The sequence below is a fragment of the Corvus hawaiiensis genome, chromosome 2 (genome assembly GCF_020740725.1).
Source record: "Corvus hawaiiensis isolate bCorHaw1 chromosome 2, bCorHaw1.pri.cur, whole genome shotgun sequence".
NCBI lineage: Eukaryota > Metazoa > Chordata > Aves > Passeriformes > Corvidae > Corvus > Corvus hawaiiensis.
This window is the reverse complement of record NC_063214.1, coordinates 122,720,859-122,738,587: the sequence shown is the minus strand read 5'-3', so window position 1 is coordinate 122,738,587 and position 17,729 is coordinate 122,720,859. Positions and strand designations below refer to the sequence as shown.

General features: G+C 62.0%; 1 protein-coding gene across 3 annotated transcripts; it reads left to right on the top strand.

The window, feature by feature from the left end:
- The first annotated feature begins 265 nt into the window (after window positions 1–265).
- Window positions 266–17,543, top strand: PGAP2 (post-GPI attachment to proteins 2). Of its 3 annotated transcripts, none has more exons than XM_048292567.1 (6): window positions 266–370; window positions 3,511–3,684; window positions 4,842–5,094; window positions 7,833–7,927; window positions 15,586–15,694; window positions 16,178–17,543. In XM_048292567.1, exons 2-6 carry the CDS (start codon window positions 3,520–3,522, stop codon window positions 16,306–16,308), a joined length of 753 nt encoding a protein of 250 aa, XP_048148524.1. In that variant the 5' UTR covers window positions 266–370; window positions 3,511–3,519; the 3' UTR covers window positions 16,309–17,543. The 3 variants fall into 3 exon arrangements, with proteins under 3 accessions (XP_048148524.1, XP_048148506.1, XP_048148515.1); XM_048292549.1 differs by having other exon boundaries at window positions 7,833–7,939; XM_048292558.1 differs by lacking the exon at window positions 266–370 and adding an exon at window positions 3,296–3,305 and having other exon boundaries at window positions 7,833–7,939.
- Window positions 17,544–17,729: the final 186 nt, after the last annotated feature.

The window sequence follows — 17,729 nt, the reverse complement described above, 5'->3', positions numbered from 1 at the left end:
CCGCGCTCCGCCTTCCCTCAGCGCTGATTGGGCGGAACGGCGCCGCGCTCCGAGCGCCCATTGGCCGGGCGGGCGGGGGCCGGGCAGGGAGCCGCGGAAGGGTCCAGAACGGCCCGTGGCGCGGCACCGCCCCGACATCCGGGGCGTTTGAGGGGGCGGGGCTTCTGCCGCCAGGACCAATCGTGTGTCGCGGCGCGCGGGAGCTGGGCCCGCCTCTTAAAGGGGCCGCTGCGCAGTTGGGGGGGGCGGGGGAAGAAGAGGAAGAGGTGGAAGAAAGGGAGGAAGAGGAGGAGGCGGAAAAGGAAAAGGCGGAGGAGGCGTGGTGGTATTGCCGGGCCGGGACATGGAGCAGCACGAAGGGGGCTGAGCGGTGAGGGTCGTGTCGGGGGTCCGTCACCGTGGGACACGCGGGTTTTGGGGACGGGTCCCTGGGGCATGTGAGGTGCCCCGAGGGGTCACTCACTGCGAGACCCTGCGGGCCTGGGGAGGGGGGACACCTGCGGGGATCTCGGGGGAATGGGGGGTGGCCGGGGAGGGGTCCCAGGGGTGTATCTAAGGGTCTGTGGGGTACGCGGGGGAGTCTCAGGGGGGTCTCTAAGGGAGTGTGGGGTACCCGGGGGGATCTCAGGGAGGTCTCTAAGGGGGTGTGGGATACCCGGGGGGGTCTCAGGAGGGTCTCTAAGGGTCTGTGGGATACCCGGGGGGGTCTCAGGGGGGTCTCTAAGGGTCTGTGGGGTACCCGGGGCAGGTCTCGGGGTGGCGCAGCCCTGCTTCTGCAGGATAGGTCGGGGCCATTCAACACGTGATACAAAATATTCGCCTTTTATTTGCCCCCTTTGGGCAAGACCCTCGGGGGGAGGGAGCGCAGAGGCTGCGGGGTCCCTTCTGTGGGATCCCCGGGGTGTCCCCACGGCACAAGGAGCTGTGGCCCCACGGCCGAACCCCCCGAGGGAGGGCCAGGGTTTGGGGGGCTCCACCCAGCCCCTCGGGGTCCTGGGGAGGGGAGCCTGAGCCGGCCGGGGACCCCCCTCCACACCCAGTCCCGGCCCTTTGGAGCTTCCCTTTCTCTTTGCTTTTGTCCTGGAAATAATTCCCTCTCTCCCTCCCCAGCAGCCTGGATGGGGCTGAGCTCTGGTTTCTGTGGCCCCTCGGTGATTGGGGTCGGTCCCTTCCCTGGAGGCTTGGTCCCCCATTGTGGGGGTCTTTTGGTGCTGGCAGAGAGTGGCCGTGCTGCCCTGGGGCACTGCCCAGACGGCTCAGGGATTGACCGCAAATCGGATTTGTCCCGCAGCCGGGGGGTGGCGAGGTGGGATCCATCCCAGCCTGATCCCTTAGGGCATGACGGGGAGCCTGGGCTGGGGGGGCTGAGGGGAGCCCTGGGCTGCGGGGACCCCTGTTCTGGGCACCTGCCAAGTTCCAGAGGTTCCCGACCTGACAAGCCGCGGCTTCGTTGGTGTGTGGGGCTTGTGCTGCCCTGATCCTGCAGCCGGGGCTTTATGGAATCATGGAATGTCTGAGTGGGAATTGACCCCCAGGGATCACCCAGTCCCACCCCTGGCCCTGCACGGACACCCCACCAATCCCAGCCTGGGCATCCCTGGCAGCGCTGTCCAAACGCTCCTGGAGCTCTGGCAGCCTCGGGGCCGTGCCCATTCCCTGGGGAGCCTGGGCAGTGCCCAGCAGCCTCTAGGGGAAGAACCTTTCCCTAAAACCTAACCTAACCCTGCCCTGGCCCAGCTCCGGGCGGTGCTGCCGGCCGGGCCGGGAGCGGCGGGGCGAGGGCGGGCTGTGGGAGCTGGGATGTGCCGGGGGAGCCGCGGCTCCCGGCGGCACCGGCAGCAGTGGCCCGGCTGCGTCAGCGCTGCCCCGAGCGCAGGGAATGGTCTGGATGCATCCCGCGGGACAGATTCACGTGCCCCTCCTGCCAGATCCCTCTGGAGCCCTGCGGGGAACGGCCCTGCGCTGCCCCTGCTCCCTGTTGGCCGTAAGTCTCCAGGTTCCTGCGTCCCCACAAGGGGATTTGCTTTGAATGCCTCTCCATGCTGCCCACCCTGGGGCTGTGGGGTCACAGGGGTGTGAGGGGCTGAGCCGTGTGTCCGTGTGGGGTGATGGGGTGTTAGGGGCTGAGCCGTGTGTCCATGTGGGGTCACACAGGGGTGTGAGGGGCTGAGCTGTGTGTCCGTGTAGGGTCACACAGGGGTGTGAGGGGCTGAGCCGTGTGTCCATGTGGGGTCACAGGGGTGTGAGGGGCTGAGCTGTGTGTCCGTGTAGGGTCACACAGGGGGTGTGAGGGGCTGAGCCGTGTGTCCGTGTGGGGTGATGGGGTGTGAGGGGCTGAGCCGTGTGTCCGTGTGGGGTCACACAGGGGGTGTGAGGGGCTGAGCCGTGTGTCCGTGTGGGGTCACACAGGGGTGTGAGGGGCTGAGCCGTGTGTCCATGTGGGGTCACAGGGGTGTGAGGGGCTGAGCCGTGTGTCCGTGTGGGGTCACACAGGGGTGTGAGGGGCTGAGCCGTGTGTCCGTGTGGGGTCACAGGGGTGTGAGGGGCTGAGCCGTGTGTCCATGTGGGGTCACACCGGGTGTGAGGGGCTGAGCCATGTGTCTGTGTGGGGTCATGCAGGGTGTTGTTCTGAATTAGATATGAGGGGTTTAGATAAGTCCCTGCCTTTTGCCCAGGCCTCTGGCAGCAGGCAGTAGCTTTGTTGAGGTGGCCAGCACCCCAAGACCCACTCTTGCTTACAAGTTCTTTAATAATGGCTGATTCAGTCTATTATAGAATGAATTATTTCTTTAATAAACACAAAACTAACAGACGTAAGACTTTAAACAGACTATTACCACTCAGGAAAAAAGACAAAAGAAGCTATTTCTAGCTAAATACACTGTGCATGATAAGGTAACCATTTTTAATATGGCTAGTGACAAAATAGCATAGATTAGGATCCAATGTATCTTACCACCAAGCTGTTGAAGGGGCACACATCGAAATCCTTTCCCTCAATTTCCGGAAAAGTAACTGCAAAGTTGCGTCCAAGCTTTGGGGAGAAATTGTCTCACGCATTCCCAGGGAGTTTGTAAGAGACTTCTGCCTCTGTGATAATCTGTAGTACTTTTACAGTGTGAAACCAGGCCTTTTGGTCACCTCTGTTTATCTCTCCCCACATCTCTTAAGCTGGCAGACCTTTTGGTGCCAGGAGATGATACCTGCTGGGCCTTGCCCGCCTGGGTTGTCTCTCCTGTCTGCACCAGCCGCCTGTGGTGGGGAGAGGGGTGATACGGCCTGCCCCAGGTGTGAAGGGCTGAGCGGTGTGTGTGGGGTCACGCAGGGTCTGAGGGGCTGAGCCGTGTGTCCATCCCTGCCCAGGGCTGTGGACAGAATCCCAGAATCACTGAGTTTTGAGAAGCCCCCCAGGGTCATCGAGCCCAGCCTGTGACCGATCCCCACCTTACCAACCAGCCCAGAGCGGGAGGACAGAGCACCCAGGTCAAACATTTGTTTGTTCATTTCCAGCTTTCCAAGATGTTGCAGGTCCCGCTGCCGCTGGATCGGGACGGGATCCTGTTCCGGCTGCGTTTCACCACACTGGCCCTTGGGACTGTGTTCTGCCCTCTCTTTGGGTTCCTCTTCTGTGTGATCTGGTCTCTGCTTTTCCACTTCCGTGAGACGACTGCGACCCACTGTGGGGTGAGAGAGTGCTGTGGGAAAAACCCACACTGCTGCAGGGCTGGGGCAGCTGGGGGGGTGACAGAGCTCCCTCCTTCTGGGTGCCTTTCTCCTCTTGGGCTCCTATCCACCTTCTGGATTCCTCTCTCCTTTTCTCTGTCCTTCTGGGCTCCTTTCTCCTCTTGGGCTCCTATCCACCTTCTGGATTCCTCTCTCCTTTTCTCTGTCCTTCTGGGCTCCTCTCTTGGGCTTTCCCATCAGAAGTGTTACAGAATCCAGAACAAGCTGCATTATTTTGTTGTCCTTGTGACACCTCAGGACTGGCAGCAGCAGGTTTGGCTTTGTACTGGGACTGAGGGAAGTAGAGACTGGTCAGGCTGGTGTCTGGACTGGGCACGTTGGGGGTTACTGCAGTGAGGAACAAAGGTGGGGAAGCTGAAGGGAAATACATTGTCCTTGGAGGGGTTGGTCCAGAGCTGCTGCCCCTGGGTCTGCTGGAGTTCAGAGGAGTCACAGGTGTCTGGGAAGGGAGGGAGGGAGGCAGGGCCTGGAGTTCCATATGGGGTGAGATTGGGCTCCTCCCCAGGGCTTTCAGGCTGCTGGATGAGCAGCTGGATATGAGCTGGGAATGGAGGCCAGGAGTCATCTCACACCAGCAGGAGAACTTTAGCAGGGCCTGGAGGGCCAGGAGCCAGGGAATGGCTTCTCAGTGCCGGAGGGCAGGGCTGGATGGGATACTGGGCAGGAATTGTTCTCTGGGAGGGTGGGCAGGCCCTGGCACAGGGTGCCCAGAGCAGCTGGGGCTGCCCCTGGATCCCTGGCAGTGCCCAAGGCCAGGCTGGACATTGGGGCTTGGAGCAGCCTGGCACAGTGGGAGGTGTCCCTGGGCTTTAAGGTCCTTCCAACCCAAGTCATCCAGGGATTCTATGGATGATCAAAAGTGTAAAGGCAAGAAACCCAAGCAGGGCCCCCAGCACCCCGGGACTGTCCCAGCAGGGCTGTAGGGTCCACGACCCCGTGGGATGGACCAGGGGCGGCGCTGCCACGATACATTCCCTGGCTTTGGGAATAGGAATAAACTCATTTAGGATTTAAAAAGAGGACAGTTTCAGCGTCTGGAAGAGGATGACTGTGAGGCTGTGCCATGTGCCTGTCCCCACGAGCCCGTGTCCCTGCAGGTGCCCAACTACCTGCCGTCCATCAGCGCGGCCATCGGGGGCGAGACCCCGCAGCGCTACGTGTGGCGCCTGTGCATCGGCCTGCACTCGGCCCCGCGCGTCCTCGTGGCCGTGGCCTACTGGAACCACTACCAGAGCTGCCACTGCCCCCACCCCCGCTACCTGCGCCTGTGCCACATCACCCTGCTGCTCAACCTGCTCGAGAACTTCGCCCTCCTCATCCTCACCTACGTGTCCTCCACCGAAAACTATGGTAGGTGTCACCCCCTGCCTGGGGCCCTGCTCTCCTGAGCCCTTCCTTGGACCACTGCTTTGGAATGAGGAAGTTTGGGGAGAAAAAACAGTTTAAAACCCCCAGAGACTATTAAAGTTCATAGTTGTAGAGGAAGGATATGTTCAGAACGTGCAAACAGCCGTGCTCTTCCCACAGTTCTGGGTCGCTGGTACTTGGTTGAAGCCACGGGTTCAGTTTGGGGATGGGGCCAGGACCAGGCCTCGGCACTTGGTTCCACCCGTGTGCAAGGCCCTGCTTCAGGGGGTGAGGGCGGGGGAGTGAGGTGGGTGAGAGCTCATCCTGCTTCCCCTCCATCCCCACAGCTGGGCTGGGCTCGGAGCTGGCTCTGCTCCAGCTGTCTTTGGATACCTTCCCCTGGAATTTCTGGGGAAAATGTCATAGAATCACAAAATCCAGACTGGTTTGGGTTGGAAAGGACCACAAAGCCCATCCAGTGCCAGCCCTGCCATGGCAGGGACACCTCCCACTGTCCCAGGCTGCTCCAAGCCCCAATGTCCAGCCTGGCCTTGGGCACTGCCAGGGATCCAGGGGCAGCCCCAGCTGCTCTGGGCACCCTGTGCCAGGGCCTGCCCACCCTGCCAGGGAACAATTCCTGCCCAATCTCCCATCCATCCCTGCCCTCTGGCACTGAGAAGCCATTGCCTGTGTCCTGTCCCTCCATGCCTTGTCCCCAGTCCCTCTGCAGCTCTCCTGGAGCCCCTTTAGGCCCTGCAAGGGGCTCTGAGCTCTCCCTGGAGCCTTCTCCTCTCCAGGTGAGCACCCCCAGCTCTCCCAGCCTGGCTCCAGAGCAGAGAGGCTCCTGCCTTCTAATAGTTCCTGGGAACAGAATCAGAGTTTTTCAGGTTAAATCCATGTGTCCAAAACCTAGTCAGGCTGGGAAATTCTCTTCCCTCTCATGGTCTCAGCTCAGAAGAACTTAAGTGCCAATGCTGATCTCCAGCTGCTGTTTCATCCTAAAATCTGGAGGAGGCACCAGGGATTAGTTGGAGAGCACTGAAATCCAGGAGCCAGTGAGGTGGTGCTGTTGCAGTGGAACAAACCCCGTGCTGGCATGTATCAGCAGGGAAGTAATGTGTTGGCTTTGCCTGCACAGCTGGATGCTGATGATGGATATTGTGTCCAGCTGTGGGCTGGAGAGGGACTTTGAACAAAGAATGGAGGGCCAGGAGCCAGGGAATGGCTTCCCAGTGCCAGAGGGCAGGGCTGGATGGGAGATTGGGCTGGAATTGTTCCCTGGGAGGGTGGGCAGGCCCTGGCACAGGGTGCCCAGAGCAGCTGGGGCTGCCCCTGGATCCCTGGCAGTGCCCAAGGCCAGGCTGGACATTGGGGCTGGGAGCAGCCCGGGACAGTGGGAGGTGTCCCTGTCATGGCAGGGGGTGGGATGAAAAGATTATTAAGGTCCCTCCCAACCCATTCTGGGATTCAGGGTTGTGGTGCTGTGAACAGAGTCCCAGGATCTCCCCCAGCCTTTGGGGTGAGGATGATCTATGGTGGAGCCCAGTAACTGGGATGGCAGGACAGGAACCTCCTGCTGATGGAGGTCTGTGGTCTGGGCCGTGTCCCGGCCCAGCGCACCCTCCTTGTCTCCTGCCAGCATTCCCTGTCCCCATGGCGAGGTGTCCCAGTGCCTCCCTCCTGGCAGTGTCCCCTCGTGGCAGGGTCAGCAGCCTGACCTGCCTCAGGGGCTTCTCCAGCTTGTCTGGGCTGGGCCCCTGCCCTTGGAAAGCCAGGTGCTCCTTCAAGCTCTGGGTACTTGCCCAGCCTGGCCTGGCCCTGTGCGGAGCCCTGGGAGGGGGAGCCCGAGGTGTGGCCGGGCAGAGCCACCCGGAAGCCGAGGCTGACCCACTTCTGGGATCCTCATCCCAGACTAATCCCACGGCTGTGGGGAAAGTTTCAGCCCTGAGCTGCTGTGCTCAGGTTAATCATCCCTGCGGGACACCCCGGCCTGACCTCTCCCACCTGCTGATACCTCACGTGCTTCCCTTCCCCTGGCATGGAGAAGGGAAACAGGGATGGGCATTTCTGATGTTCAGGTGTTTGGGAATTCAGCCTGAGGTTCAGTGTCTGGAGAAGGGGCTGGGAAATCCTTTTCAGAGCAGCACTTACAAAAATCTCTCACCTGAAGGGTTGTGTGGGGTTTGGGGCCTGGGGAGCAGCTCTGGTTTAGCTCCAGCTGCTTTCCCAGCCTGATACTGTACGTGGACTAGTCCAGGTGTGCATGAGGCAACCTCTGCGCTGGAGATGAGGCTGCTGATGGTGCTAATGGGCAGGCAGGTAATACAGGGACCACAAGATGGACTCCTCTGGATTTTGGACTGGCTAACTTTGCACCCCCCCCCCCCCCGTGCCTCAGTTTCCCCATCCCTAGAACAACAGTGGTGATGCTGAGCTGCTCCCAAGGGTCCCTGAGTTTACAGCCGTGTGAAGCGATGGTCCCAGAGCACATAAACACCCTCCTGGCACTTTGGGATAAGTCTTTCAGGCACTTGTATCCCCTTCCAGGGGGCCCTGAGGCACCACGAGCAGGTTGTGGAGCCGTGCTGTGCCATGCTGTGGAGCCTTGCTTGTCTTCTGCAAGGACCCCACTGGAGTCCCAGCATCACCGGGATGCACAAAGCCCCCCCTAAATCCTGCCCCACGTTCCCCTGGTGCTCCTGGCTTGGACTGAACAGGAAACCTGTTGTTTGTCAATCCAGCAATCCACGAAAATGCCTTCATTGTGTTCATCACATCGGCCCTGGGCCACATGCTGCTCACCTGCATCCTCTGGAGAATGACTAAGAAACACACAGTAAGTCCTGAGGTACAGACACTTTCCTTTCTTCTCTCTGTGCTGGGAGCTGGGAAGGGGCTCTGGGACTGTGCCACAGCTGGGACAGGGCTCTGGGGCCATGCTGGGAGTTGGCAGGGGGCTCTGGGCTGGCAGTGAAGGGCTTTGGCTGCCTTTGCTTGTGAAATAGCCCTGAGCACGTGCTAAAGGGGCCAACAGCAGCAGGTGAAATGGAGAAAGTCAACAAAACCCATTATTTACCAAAGCAAAGTTTCCTATTTTCTGGTTCTGCCATAGAATCACAGAATGGTTTTGGTTGGAAGGGACCTCAGAGCCCATCCAGTGCCACCCCTGCCATGGCAGGGACACCTTCCACTGTCCCAGGCTGCTCCAAGCCCCAATGTCCAACCTGGCCTTGGGCACTGCCAGGGATCCAGGGGCAGCCCCAGCTGCTCTGGGCACCCTGTGCCAGGGCCTGCCCACCCTCCCAGGGAAGGATTTCTTCCCAGTATCTGATTAAGCTTTCACTGAGAGATCATACTGAAAACCACTATTGGCATCCCTGTGGGTTGGGATTGCTCATCCCTTCTCCGTGCCTGTTCCTAAGCTGAAGTTGGCTTCTCTGTGCTGGGAATTGCTGGTCCTGCAAGCTGGGAGCAGTGGGCAACCAGAGTTGTTCTCCCTTTCCTCCAGAATGACTCTGTGGAGCAGGCTGGCTCTGGCTCTTTCACTGGAGGGGTCAGGGGGTGCAGGGAGTGGCTGGGGGGGCAGCGGGTCCAGTGGAGGATCCGCTGCTGCTCCTGGCTCCATTGCCTGGATGCAGCTTCCGTGCTGTGCTGGTTTGTGGTGTGAGTCCTGGACCGTGGGCAGGACATCCAGGTTGGTCCTGGATTATGGGGCAGGTGGGCAGGAAATCCAGGTTTGTCCTGGGCTGCAGGCACTGACAGCCACAGGCAGGACAGGATATCCAGGTTTGTCCTGGACTGCGGGCACTGACAGCCACGGGCAGGACAGGACATCCAGGTTTGAGGCTGTATGAGAGCTGCTTCTGTGCCCACGTGGCTCCTGCATGCTTGGCTTCACCTGTGGGTCTGGGCTGCCTGGATCTCTCTGTCCTTTCCCCTTGGGATACGTCTCCCCAGCCGATCCCAGTCCAGCCCTCGTGGTCCCAGTGTTAAATGGGGAGGGTTCCCGGGGCTGTGTTGCCCCAGGAGGGTGACAGTGTGCAAATCAGAGCCCTTTGGAGGTGTGTGCCTGTGTCCCAGGGCTGGGAAGCTCCAAGGGCTGGACAGGCCTCTCCCAAGGCACAGTGTGTGGGGCTGCAGGGCAGGTGCTGTGCTTGGGATCCGTGTCCCAGCAGGATGAGTGCTGGGGGGCCCAGCTCCAGCAGTCCCAGAGCAGCTCCTGCTCCATCACCGCTGCTGATCCTCCCCTTCCGCCAATTCACTGAGCCTGTCCCCTGCTGCCTTACTCCAGAGACCTGGAGAGGAAGCTTCCAGCAGTTGTTTGGCTGTAAGATTCCTTAGGAAAGGGCCTTCTGGAGATGCTGGGGTTCTCCTTGCTCACTGGAAGTGATACGGGAATAGCGAGAGCTCACAGTCATTCCTTGGCAGCTTTCCCACGGCTTCCTTTATTTATGTCATATTGTTTTGGCTTGTCTTGTTCCTGGGTGAGACCTCCAAAGCCCCGGATCTCATCCCCTGCCACGTCACCTGCTGGGGCTGGTTCCTCTCCCCTGCAGGGGGCAGAGGTGAGGCATCCCAAATCCTGGGCTCAGCTTTGGGCCCCTCAGAGCAAGAGAGACTTTGAGGGGCTGGAGTGTGTCCAGGGCAGGGAACAGAGCTGGGAAGGGGCTGGAGCCCCAGGAGCGGCTGAGGGAGCTGGGAAAGGGGCTCAGGCTGGAGCAAAGGAGGCTCAGGGGGGACCTTGTGGCTCTGCACAAGTCCCTGACAGGAGGGGGCAGCCGGGGGGGTCGGGCTCTGCTGCCAGGGAACAGGGACAGGAGGAGAGGGAACGGCCTCAGGCTGGGCCAGGGCAGGCTCAGGGTGGATATTGGGAAAATTCCTTCCTAGATAGGGCTGTCCAGCCCTGGCACAGCTGCCCAGGGCTAGGGGGGAGTCCCCATTCCTGGGGAGATTTCACAGCCCTGTGGATGTGGCACTTGAGGACATGGGTTAGTGGTCTTGGCACTGCTGGGGAGCAGTTGGACTCTGGTCTCAGAGGGATTTTCCAGCCTCATGGGTTTTGTTCTCCCCGAGGACTGGAGGAATCTGCACATCCCTGGGGGGAAGGGCAGGGGACATGGTGACACCTTGGCTGAACATGCCATTGCCTGGCACAGTGACACCACCCACCTCCTCCTCCCATCCTGGAACAGCCCTGCTGGTGGAGGGGAGCTGCCCTCGGGGGTGTGTGGTCCCCCCAAAGCTGGGGGCTTCCCCAAGGGGAGAGGAGCCCTCCAGGGCCAGCCCTGAGGCCACCAGAGGTGCAGTGTCCCTGTGCCAGCTCCAGTGTCCCCGCCAGCTTCGTGTGGGGCCGCAGGATGGAGCTGTCGCCTAGAGCATGAGGGTGACGGGTGAGGGAGGAGGAGGAAGGTGCTACGGGGTGACACAGCTCCCAGACCAGCTGTGTCAGGGTGAAGAGGGCACAACGCTTGTCACACCACCAGGCGTCATCTTTGGCCAAGGCACTTCTGGTGACTCTGCAGCTGCCGCGTCTCCGTGTCTGGTGATGTGCGTTGGGCTCCTGCGCCAGTCATTCCCGCGGATCCTCCGAGCCGAGCGGGGTCTCCTGGGGCTTGTCCCACTCTCTGTCTGTATTCCTCAGGCTGCAAGCCCTCTGCTCATGGCTGGTGGCCCCTGGCAGGCTTGATGCAGCTCCTGTGACACCCGCAGCTTGCTTGGCTTGGCTGGGCAGGACAGCGGGACACGGGAAGTGCTGCTGCCACAGCCTGGCCCCATCCAAGGGCTTGGGCAGTGCCAGTGAGCTGCCCAGCCACGCTCGTGGGGCTGCTTTAGGCCAGGGCACAGCTGATCCCTCCGTGTGCATCACGGCACCTTGGGGACAGGTTCTGGCTCTGTTTGTGTCCCTTGTGGGGGCCTTTGTTCACATTTGCTCCCCCAGCCCTGGAGCCGGCGGTGGCAGGAGGGGACAGGCGAGGAATGGCTCCCATCCCACCGTGTTCCATCCTTCCCTCCTCCTCAGCAGAGGGTCCCCACGGGTGTTCAGGTTCTCCAGGGCCAGACCTGGGACCATCTCCAGGACAAACTCCGCGTGAGGAGCTGGCAAGCTGGATCCGTCTGGAGGAGGGAACAGGGGGGCTGAGCTTTCCCAGCCCCATGGCTGGCACTGCTGTTGGCGCTGCTGGAGGGGGTGAAGCTCCCCAGGTCTGGCGGCGTAGGAGGGACGGGAATTGGTCTTGCAAAAGCTTGTCGTCCGGTGGGGCTCCTGTTGCAACTGCTGTTCTGCGAGGGCAGGAAGGTGCAGAGGAACTGGTTTGCAATGGGGAAGTACAGGCGGTTTCCAGTTACGAGGTGGCAAGTGGTGAGAGAAAGGAAAATAAAGCTCTACGGGGGGGAGAAAACAGAAAGCAGGAGAGAGAAACAGAGGGGAAGGGGCAAAGCAGAGAGAGAGATTGCGTGGAAAAGGGAAATGGAGCCTGGGATCCTCCAGCTGTGGCTGATCACTGTGCCCTGTGCTTGGTGCTTGGCTGTGGCGTGGCAGTGCCCACCTGGGCTGGCAGTTCTGCTATTCCTGGCTGGCTGCTCACCCTTAAAACTCTCCTTTCCCCCAGCCCTGAGGCTCAGAGCCAGGCAGTGGGGCAGAGCGGTTTCACTTCTTGTTTGCAAACACATTTTTTTCCCCCTAGCTCAGGGCTAGTGGCCCCAGCAGACACCAGTGTGTGCATGTGGTGGCCACCGGGCTGGCTGGCTCAGGCCCATCAGAGGAGGCCACGGAGGTGCTCCCAGGGCTGGAGCTCTGGAGCCAGGCTGGGAGAGCTGGGGGTGTTCACCTGGAGAGGAGAAGCTCCAGGGAGAGCTCAGAGCCCCTTGCAGGGCCTAAAGGGGCTCCAGGAGAGCTGCAGAGGGACTGGGGACAAGGGCTGGAGGGACAGGACCCAGGGAATGGCTTCCCAGTGCCAGAGGGCAGGGCTGGATGGGAGATTGGGCAGGAATTGTTCCCTGGGAGGGTGGGCAGGCCCTGGCACAGGGTGCCCAGAGCAGCTGGGGCTGCCCCTGGATCCCTGGCAGTGCCCAAGGCCAGGCTGGACATTGGGGCTTGGAGCAGCCTGGGATGGTGGAATGGGACAAGCTTGCAGTCCAATCCATGCTGTGGCCAGTGGAGCTGGGTCCTGTTCTGCCACCAGCCCCTGGGCTCTATCCCACAACATCCCGCTCCCCCGGCACCCGCAGGGCACACAGGCTGAGCCCAGCCCAGGCTGCAGCCAGTGCAGAGGCACAGGAGCTGCTGGGGCACAGCCCCGCTGGGCGCAGCTGAGCCCCCAGAGCTGGAGCAGGGTGGCTGAGCTGTGTCCCTGCCGCGGCAGAGCCGTGTGAGCAGCAGGGACCACAAGCGCCTTGGTGACCACGCGTGGTTTCACCCCAGCTCCTCACAGCGCCCCTGGGAGCGCTGGCGGTGCCTCAGACAAGCCCTCTATAAATAGCTGAGCTCTCTGTGGGGCCCTTTGGCTCCGGGCTCTCTGCACAGACCCGGAAACCCTCGAGGGGAGCTGGGACTGGTGTGTGACACAGAGCCTGCAGGTGCCACTTGTCCCCCAGAAAGGGATGGTGGCTCCAGGGCAGAAGGAGTGCTTGGGAGGTCCCTGCAGAGTGAGCTGTTGCCTTTTGAGTTAGGAGCACTGTCATCCCTGTCCCCATCAGGAACTGGGGTGTGGGCAGAGTCCTTCTCCCTCTCTGGAGGCGGTGGAAGAAGCAGGAGGCTCCTGTGCCTTCTTGCTGGTGGCTCACAGCAGCCACCCCTCAGCCCTCGGAGCTGCATTTGCAGGGCTTGGGGCTCTCCCAGGGTGGGGGAAGGAGACCCCCAGTGCCTCCCGTGAGCTGGGAGCACCATCCCCGAGTGTGCCCTCCGGGCTGGCTGCTGCAGCCACTCTCTCCTCCCCCCATTGTCCGGCCCCTGTTCCTGACTCATCTCGGTGTGCCAGGGAATGTGCCTCAGCTCCCGGCCGCCAGCTGGGCACTAAATATAATCCCCCTGTGGTTTTCTGGGCCAGACACACGTGCAGCCACGGAGGGCTGGGTGGCTGTGTGACACTGGGCGGGCTCGCAGGGGCCGCGGGTGCCCCGCTCTGTCCTGCCAGGAGGAAATTGCACAGCCAGGCTTGGCAGCCCAGCTGTGCCAGCCCGGCAGCCCCAGCCAGGCTACAGGGGAGCCTGGCACCAGCTCAGCTTGGAGCACCCTGTCCTTGGGATTTTCTTACCCCCTTTTTCCTCACAGGCAACCGGAGCGTGGTGGCCTCCTGCCAGGCTGCCTGGAGCTGCCAGCTGCTCTCCAGGGCTCTGACCTGGAGGGCTCCTGGTCCTGTCCAGGCTGAGCAATCCCAATTCTCCCAGTCCTTCCTCACAGCAGAGGCACTCCATCTCTCTAATCTTGGTGCCCTCCTCTGGCCACCGTCTGGCTCCCTGGGCTGTCCCCAGGTGGGGGTTCCCCACAAAGCTGGGGCCAGGGGAAGCAGGGACAGTGCCTGGCACTGGCTGAGCCGTGAGCAGGGCAGTGCGTCCAGCCCACACCAGTGAGGGGATGGGCAGCTCCTCTCCATGCAGCAGTCCTGGAGCTCCCACCATGCTGCCCGAAGTCCAGGCTGGCCCTTCCCTCCTCCTCCTGCAGCAGGACAGGGGTAGCACTCCAGCTCCCACATCCCACTGTGGTCCCCATGCGCCCCAGTCCCCCTGCCGTGCCTGGGCATCCTGCCTGTGCTCCTGCAGCGACCTGCCCCGAGGTGCCACCTTCCAAGCCAGCGCTGCTCAGCGTCGTGGCATGTCACCGTGTGCCACCTCCTGGACCCCCCTGCGGACCCTGCCCTGTGATCCTCTGGCACTGGGCTGAGCCAGCCGTGCCCTGGCATTAGGGATTAACACCTAATTACCCGTGTGATAATCCTCTGCCCAGACTGGGAGAGGGGGAGCTCAGAGGGCACCCAGAGGTGCAGGGTCACTGTGGTGAGCCCGGGGTGGCCGCTCCTGCAGGGACAACTCGGGGTCCTGCAGCAGCACCGGGGGTTGGCACTGGATGAGCTTTAAGGTCCCCTCCGCCCCGAGCTATTCTCTGCCTCGGTGATCCCGGCAGGTCCCTGGAGCCCCCGGGAGGGCTGTGGGGTGCGGCGGGGCCGTGCCGGGGCTCAGCGCAGCCGTTGGCGCTGCCGTGGGAGCGCGGTGACAGCGCGGTGACAGCGAGGTGTTTGCGAGCCGCTTTTCCGGTGTGAAACTCGGCATCGCGCCCCGGCCCTGCTCCGGGCTCTGCCACAGCCGGTGGCACCGCTGCTCCTCACACCCCAGCTCCTGCTGGCGAGAGGGACCCTGTCAGTGCCAGCGGGAAGGACCTGCCCAGGCCCCGTGGGCTGGAGGTGGCGTCACCCGCGTGTCCCCGCATGGTGAGGCGCCCGTGAACCCGTCCTTCCTCTCTGGGTTTTCCTCCCTGGCCGGGCCCCTGGCACGCGTTCCGGGGATAATGGAAAGTGTGATGGGGCAATTTAAATTTTCCTTATTATCAGCACTCCCTCGGAATGGAATTTTTGTCTCACGTGAAGTGTCAGACAAGGGGGAAATTCCCCTCCCACCTATAACAGCCTGGGCTGTCTGTGGCATCCTCAGGCCCCTTGTGTGGGGCTGACACCCTCCCCCCCCCCCTTGCAGCCCCCCTCCTCCAGACATGGTTTGGGCTTCCTCTGCCCCCAGGGCTATAGGATCCTTATCCATGACCCTCAGTGTGATGGGAGAAATAGAGGAAGGGAACTGGAGCCAGTACCTCCCGGGAGTCACTGCACCCACAGCCCCCAGATTTGAGGTGCTGGGTGGTGGGTCGGGGGAGCCCATTGTGGGGGACAGGCCTGGCCCCTGGGTTGTCCCCTTTGTGGAGGCTGAGCTCTGGGGCACAGGAGCAGTGAGCTGAGGGTGTGGGGCCGCTGGCAGCATCCCCATGCTCTGTTCCTGCCCCATAAGAGGTGGTGCTGGGAGGCAGGATGGGGCCCCTCTGTGCCAGAGCATGTTGGGCGAGGTCTCCAGCGCAGCACCCTCCCTGGCTGCCACCCCTTCATGTGGTTTCCTCTTCCCTGGTGCTGTTGTGAGTGGGGGGTGCAGCACCCGGTGAATTCCCCATGTCCCGGGGCCACCTGCAGCCACCCGGGCCATGGGCTCTGCCTCTGGTAGAGCCGTTGGCCCATCCTCAGGGAGTCCCCTGTGCGCCCCAGCACCGGGGGCTCCTGCCCCAGGGCCCCCCCATTTGCTGGAACCCTGTGGCTCCCTCACTCCCTGTATCTCCATGTAGGTGTGAGCCTCGTGTGCCCCTGGGCACAGCCCTGCCAAAGCCACCCCTGGGCCTGGGCTGGGGGGCTCTGCACAAGGAGCCAGGGTGCAGAGACCCCCGGGGCTGTGTGGGGCCAGGGCAGAGCTTCCCTGGGATGGGGATGGCTACTCCAGCATCACTCAGACCTTGGCCTCTTCCAGGAGCGCAAGTCATACAAGTGGAAGCAGCTGCTCTTCTTCTTCACCTTCATCACGTTCGCGTTTGCCGTGTGTGTTTACTTCCACCACAACTGGTACTGCGGCCCCGGAGGTGAGGGGGCTGCCTTGGGGTGTGTGTGGGGAGGGGGCTGGGTGGTCACTGAATCACTGAATCACAGGATCGTTAAGGTTGGAAGAGATGCCCGGGATCAGCAAGTCCAAGCTGTGCCTGATGCCCACCTTGTCACCCAGCCCAGAGCACTGAGTGCCATATCCACTGAGGGCCTTCCTGGGACACCTCCAGGGATGGGCACTCCAAACCTCCCTGGGCAGCCCCTTCCAATGCCTGACCACCCCTTCTGTGAAAAAATTCCTTCTGATGTCCAAAAATTCTCCCTGATGTCCAATGTCCTCCTAATGTGATGCCTTGCCTTCCAAATCCCAGCCCAGGGCAGCTCCTGGTCATGGTGCCTGGCCATGCTTCTTCTCTGGTGGGGGTTAAGGCCCCCAGCCCGTGCCCTGCTGCCCCAAGCAGGTGGCCCAGAGACCCCCCAGCCCCCCGGGTCCCCCTCACCTGCTGTGTTTCCTCCCCCAGTGTACACCGTCTTTGCCTTCCTGGAGTACCTGGTTGTCCTCTCCAACATGGCCTTCCACATGACTGCCTTCTGGGACTTCGGCAACAAGGAGCTGGTGGTGAGCTCGCTGCTGGAGGACAAGCACTTCTAGCCAGCCCCACTGCTGGGGGCTCCTCTTCCCTGGGGGAGGCAGAGAGCCCCTTCCCTGTCCTGCTGGGGCCGGGGTGTTTGCTGTGGAGCCGCTGCGAGGATCATCAGAGATCCCAGGAGTGTCTGTCCCTGGCTGCACCTGCAGCTCTCGTCCAGGGGAGCAGCAGGCTCTTCCCAGGGCCCCCCTGCCGTGCTCCCTGCCAGCTCCAGGAGGGCAAGACAGGAGGGACAGGGACCTGCTGCCTGTTTCTTGGGAGGATGCTCCAGGCAAGGCAGGATGCTGCTCCTGGTATCAGGGCATGGGTCCAGCCCTGCCCTGTCCTTTCTTGGCCTGGGGGGGGTCTCATGCTTCCTCCTCCAGGCTGGGCATCCTGGGGCAAGTCTTCAAAAAGGGCTGGTGGCCTTTTGGACTGGCTTCAGGCACTGGTCTCCCATTGGACTGGGGCAAGGTCCTGGCCCGTCCCTGCCTGAGTTCCCAGGAGGGGGGCAGGAGGAGCATACTGGGCCATACAGGGACTGCCCAGAACAGTGTGGGAGCACCTGGGGCAGGGCAGGTGCTGGGAGCATCCACATCTCCCTCCTGCCTTTCCCAGAAGCGCCCCCAGCAGCACAGGCTGCTCCCAGGGGTGCTGTGCCTGTTCCAGCCCAGTTTGGGGAGGAAGGGCGAGTGTGCTGGTGCTGGAGGTCTTTGTTCCAATGTTCCCATGGATTCCCCTGTGCTGCGCTGTGGGGTGGAGCTGGGAACTGCTGGGGCCCAGCAGTGCCCCCAGTGTGTAGCTCTGGCTGCCAGGGCATGGGGGACATGGCTGGGTGGAAGCTCGGGTCTGACAGTGTCCCCAAGCTCCTCCTGCAGTGCTGCTGGGAGGGGCACCTGGAGCTGTCCTGATTTTGGGGAGCTCTGCATTTGCCAGGGCTCATCCCACCCCACACTTGGCCAGGAAGGACCAGCGTGGGTCCCTCCCTGCCCTTCACCTGAGCACAGCCACCACTGAGAGTCCCCTGGGATGTCCCAGTGCTCATCCCTGTGTTCCCAGGGCTGGGCAGAGCCTCCTCCAGCAGGAGCTGTGGGGCTCTGGCAGAGCTGGGGCCGGGCTGGCTTTGAGCGGGTCCTGCCGCACGTGTCCATCTTCAGTGTCCCCATCCATGGGCTCCATCCGCGTCCCTGCATGCGTGTGACGCGCTGCCCCGCGGCGCCTTGGCTTTGAGGTGGAAATAAAGCTCTGAGTATTTTTGTGAGCTCTCGGCAAACTCCACAGCATTTCCACCTGGCACAGCCCGGCACAGCCCTGGAACAGCCCTGGCACAGCCAGCGGGGCCAGCCCAGCACCCTGGGCAGGGTGGGGGGTGGAATGGGGTGCAGGACATGGACCCCGGGCACCGGTGCTGGAGTGTGGGATGTGGATCCTGGGTGTTGGAGCTGGA

Coding starts and splice junctions, on each gene's coding strand:
- PGAP2 (XM_048292549.1), top strand. CDS start 3,520: ATGTTGCAGGTCCCGCTGCCGCTGGATCGGGACGGGATCCTGTTCCGG. Junction 7,940..15,585: donor AACACACAGTAAGTCCTGAG/GTACAGACACTT, acceptor GGCCTCTTCCAG/GAGCGCAAGTCATACAAGTG. Junction 15,695..16,177: donor CTGGTACTGCGGCCCCGGAG/GTGAGGGGGCTG, acceptor TTCCTCCCCCAG/TGTACACCGTCTTTGCCTTC.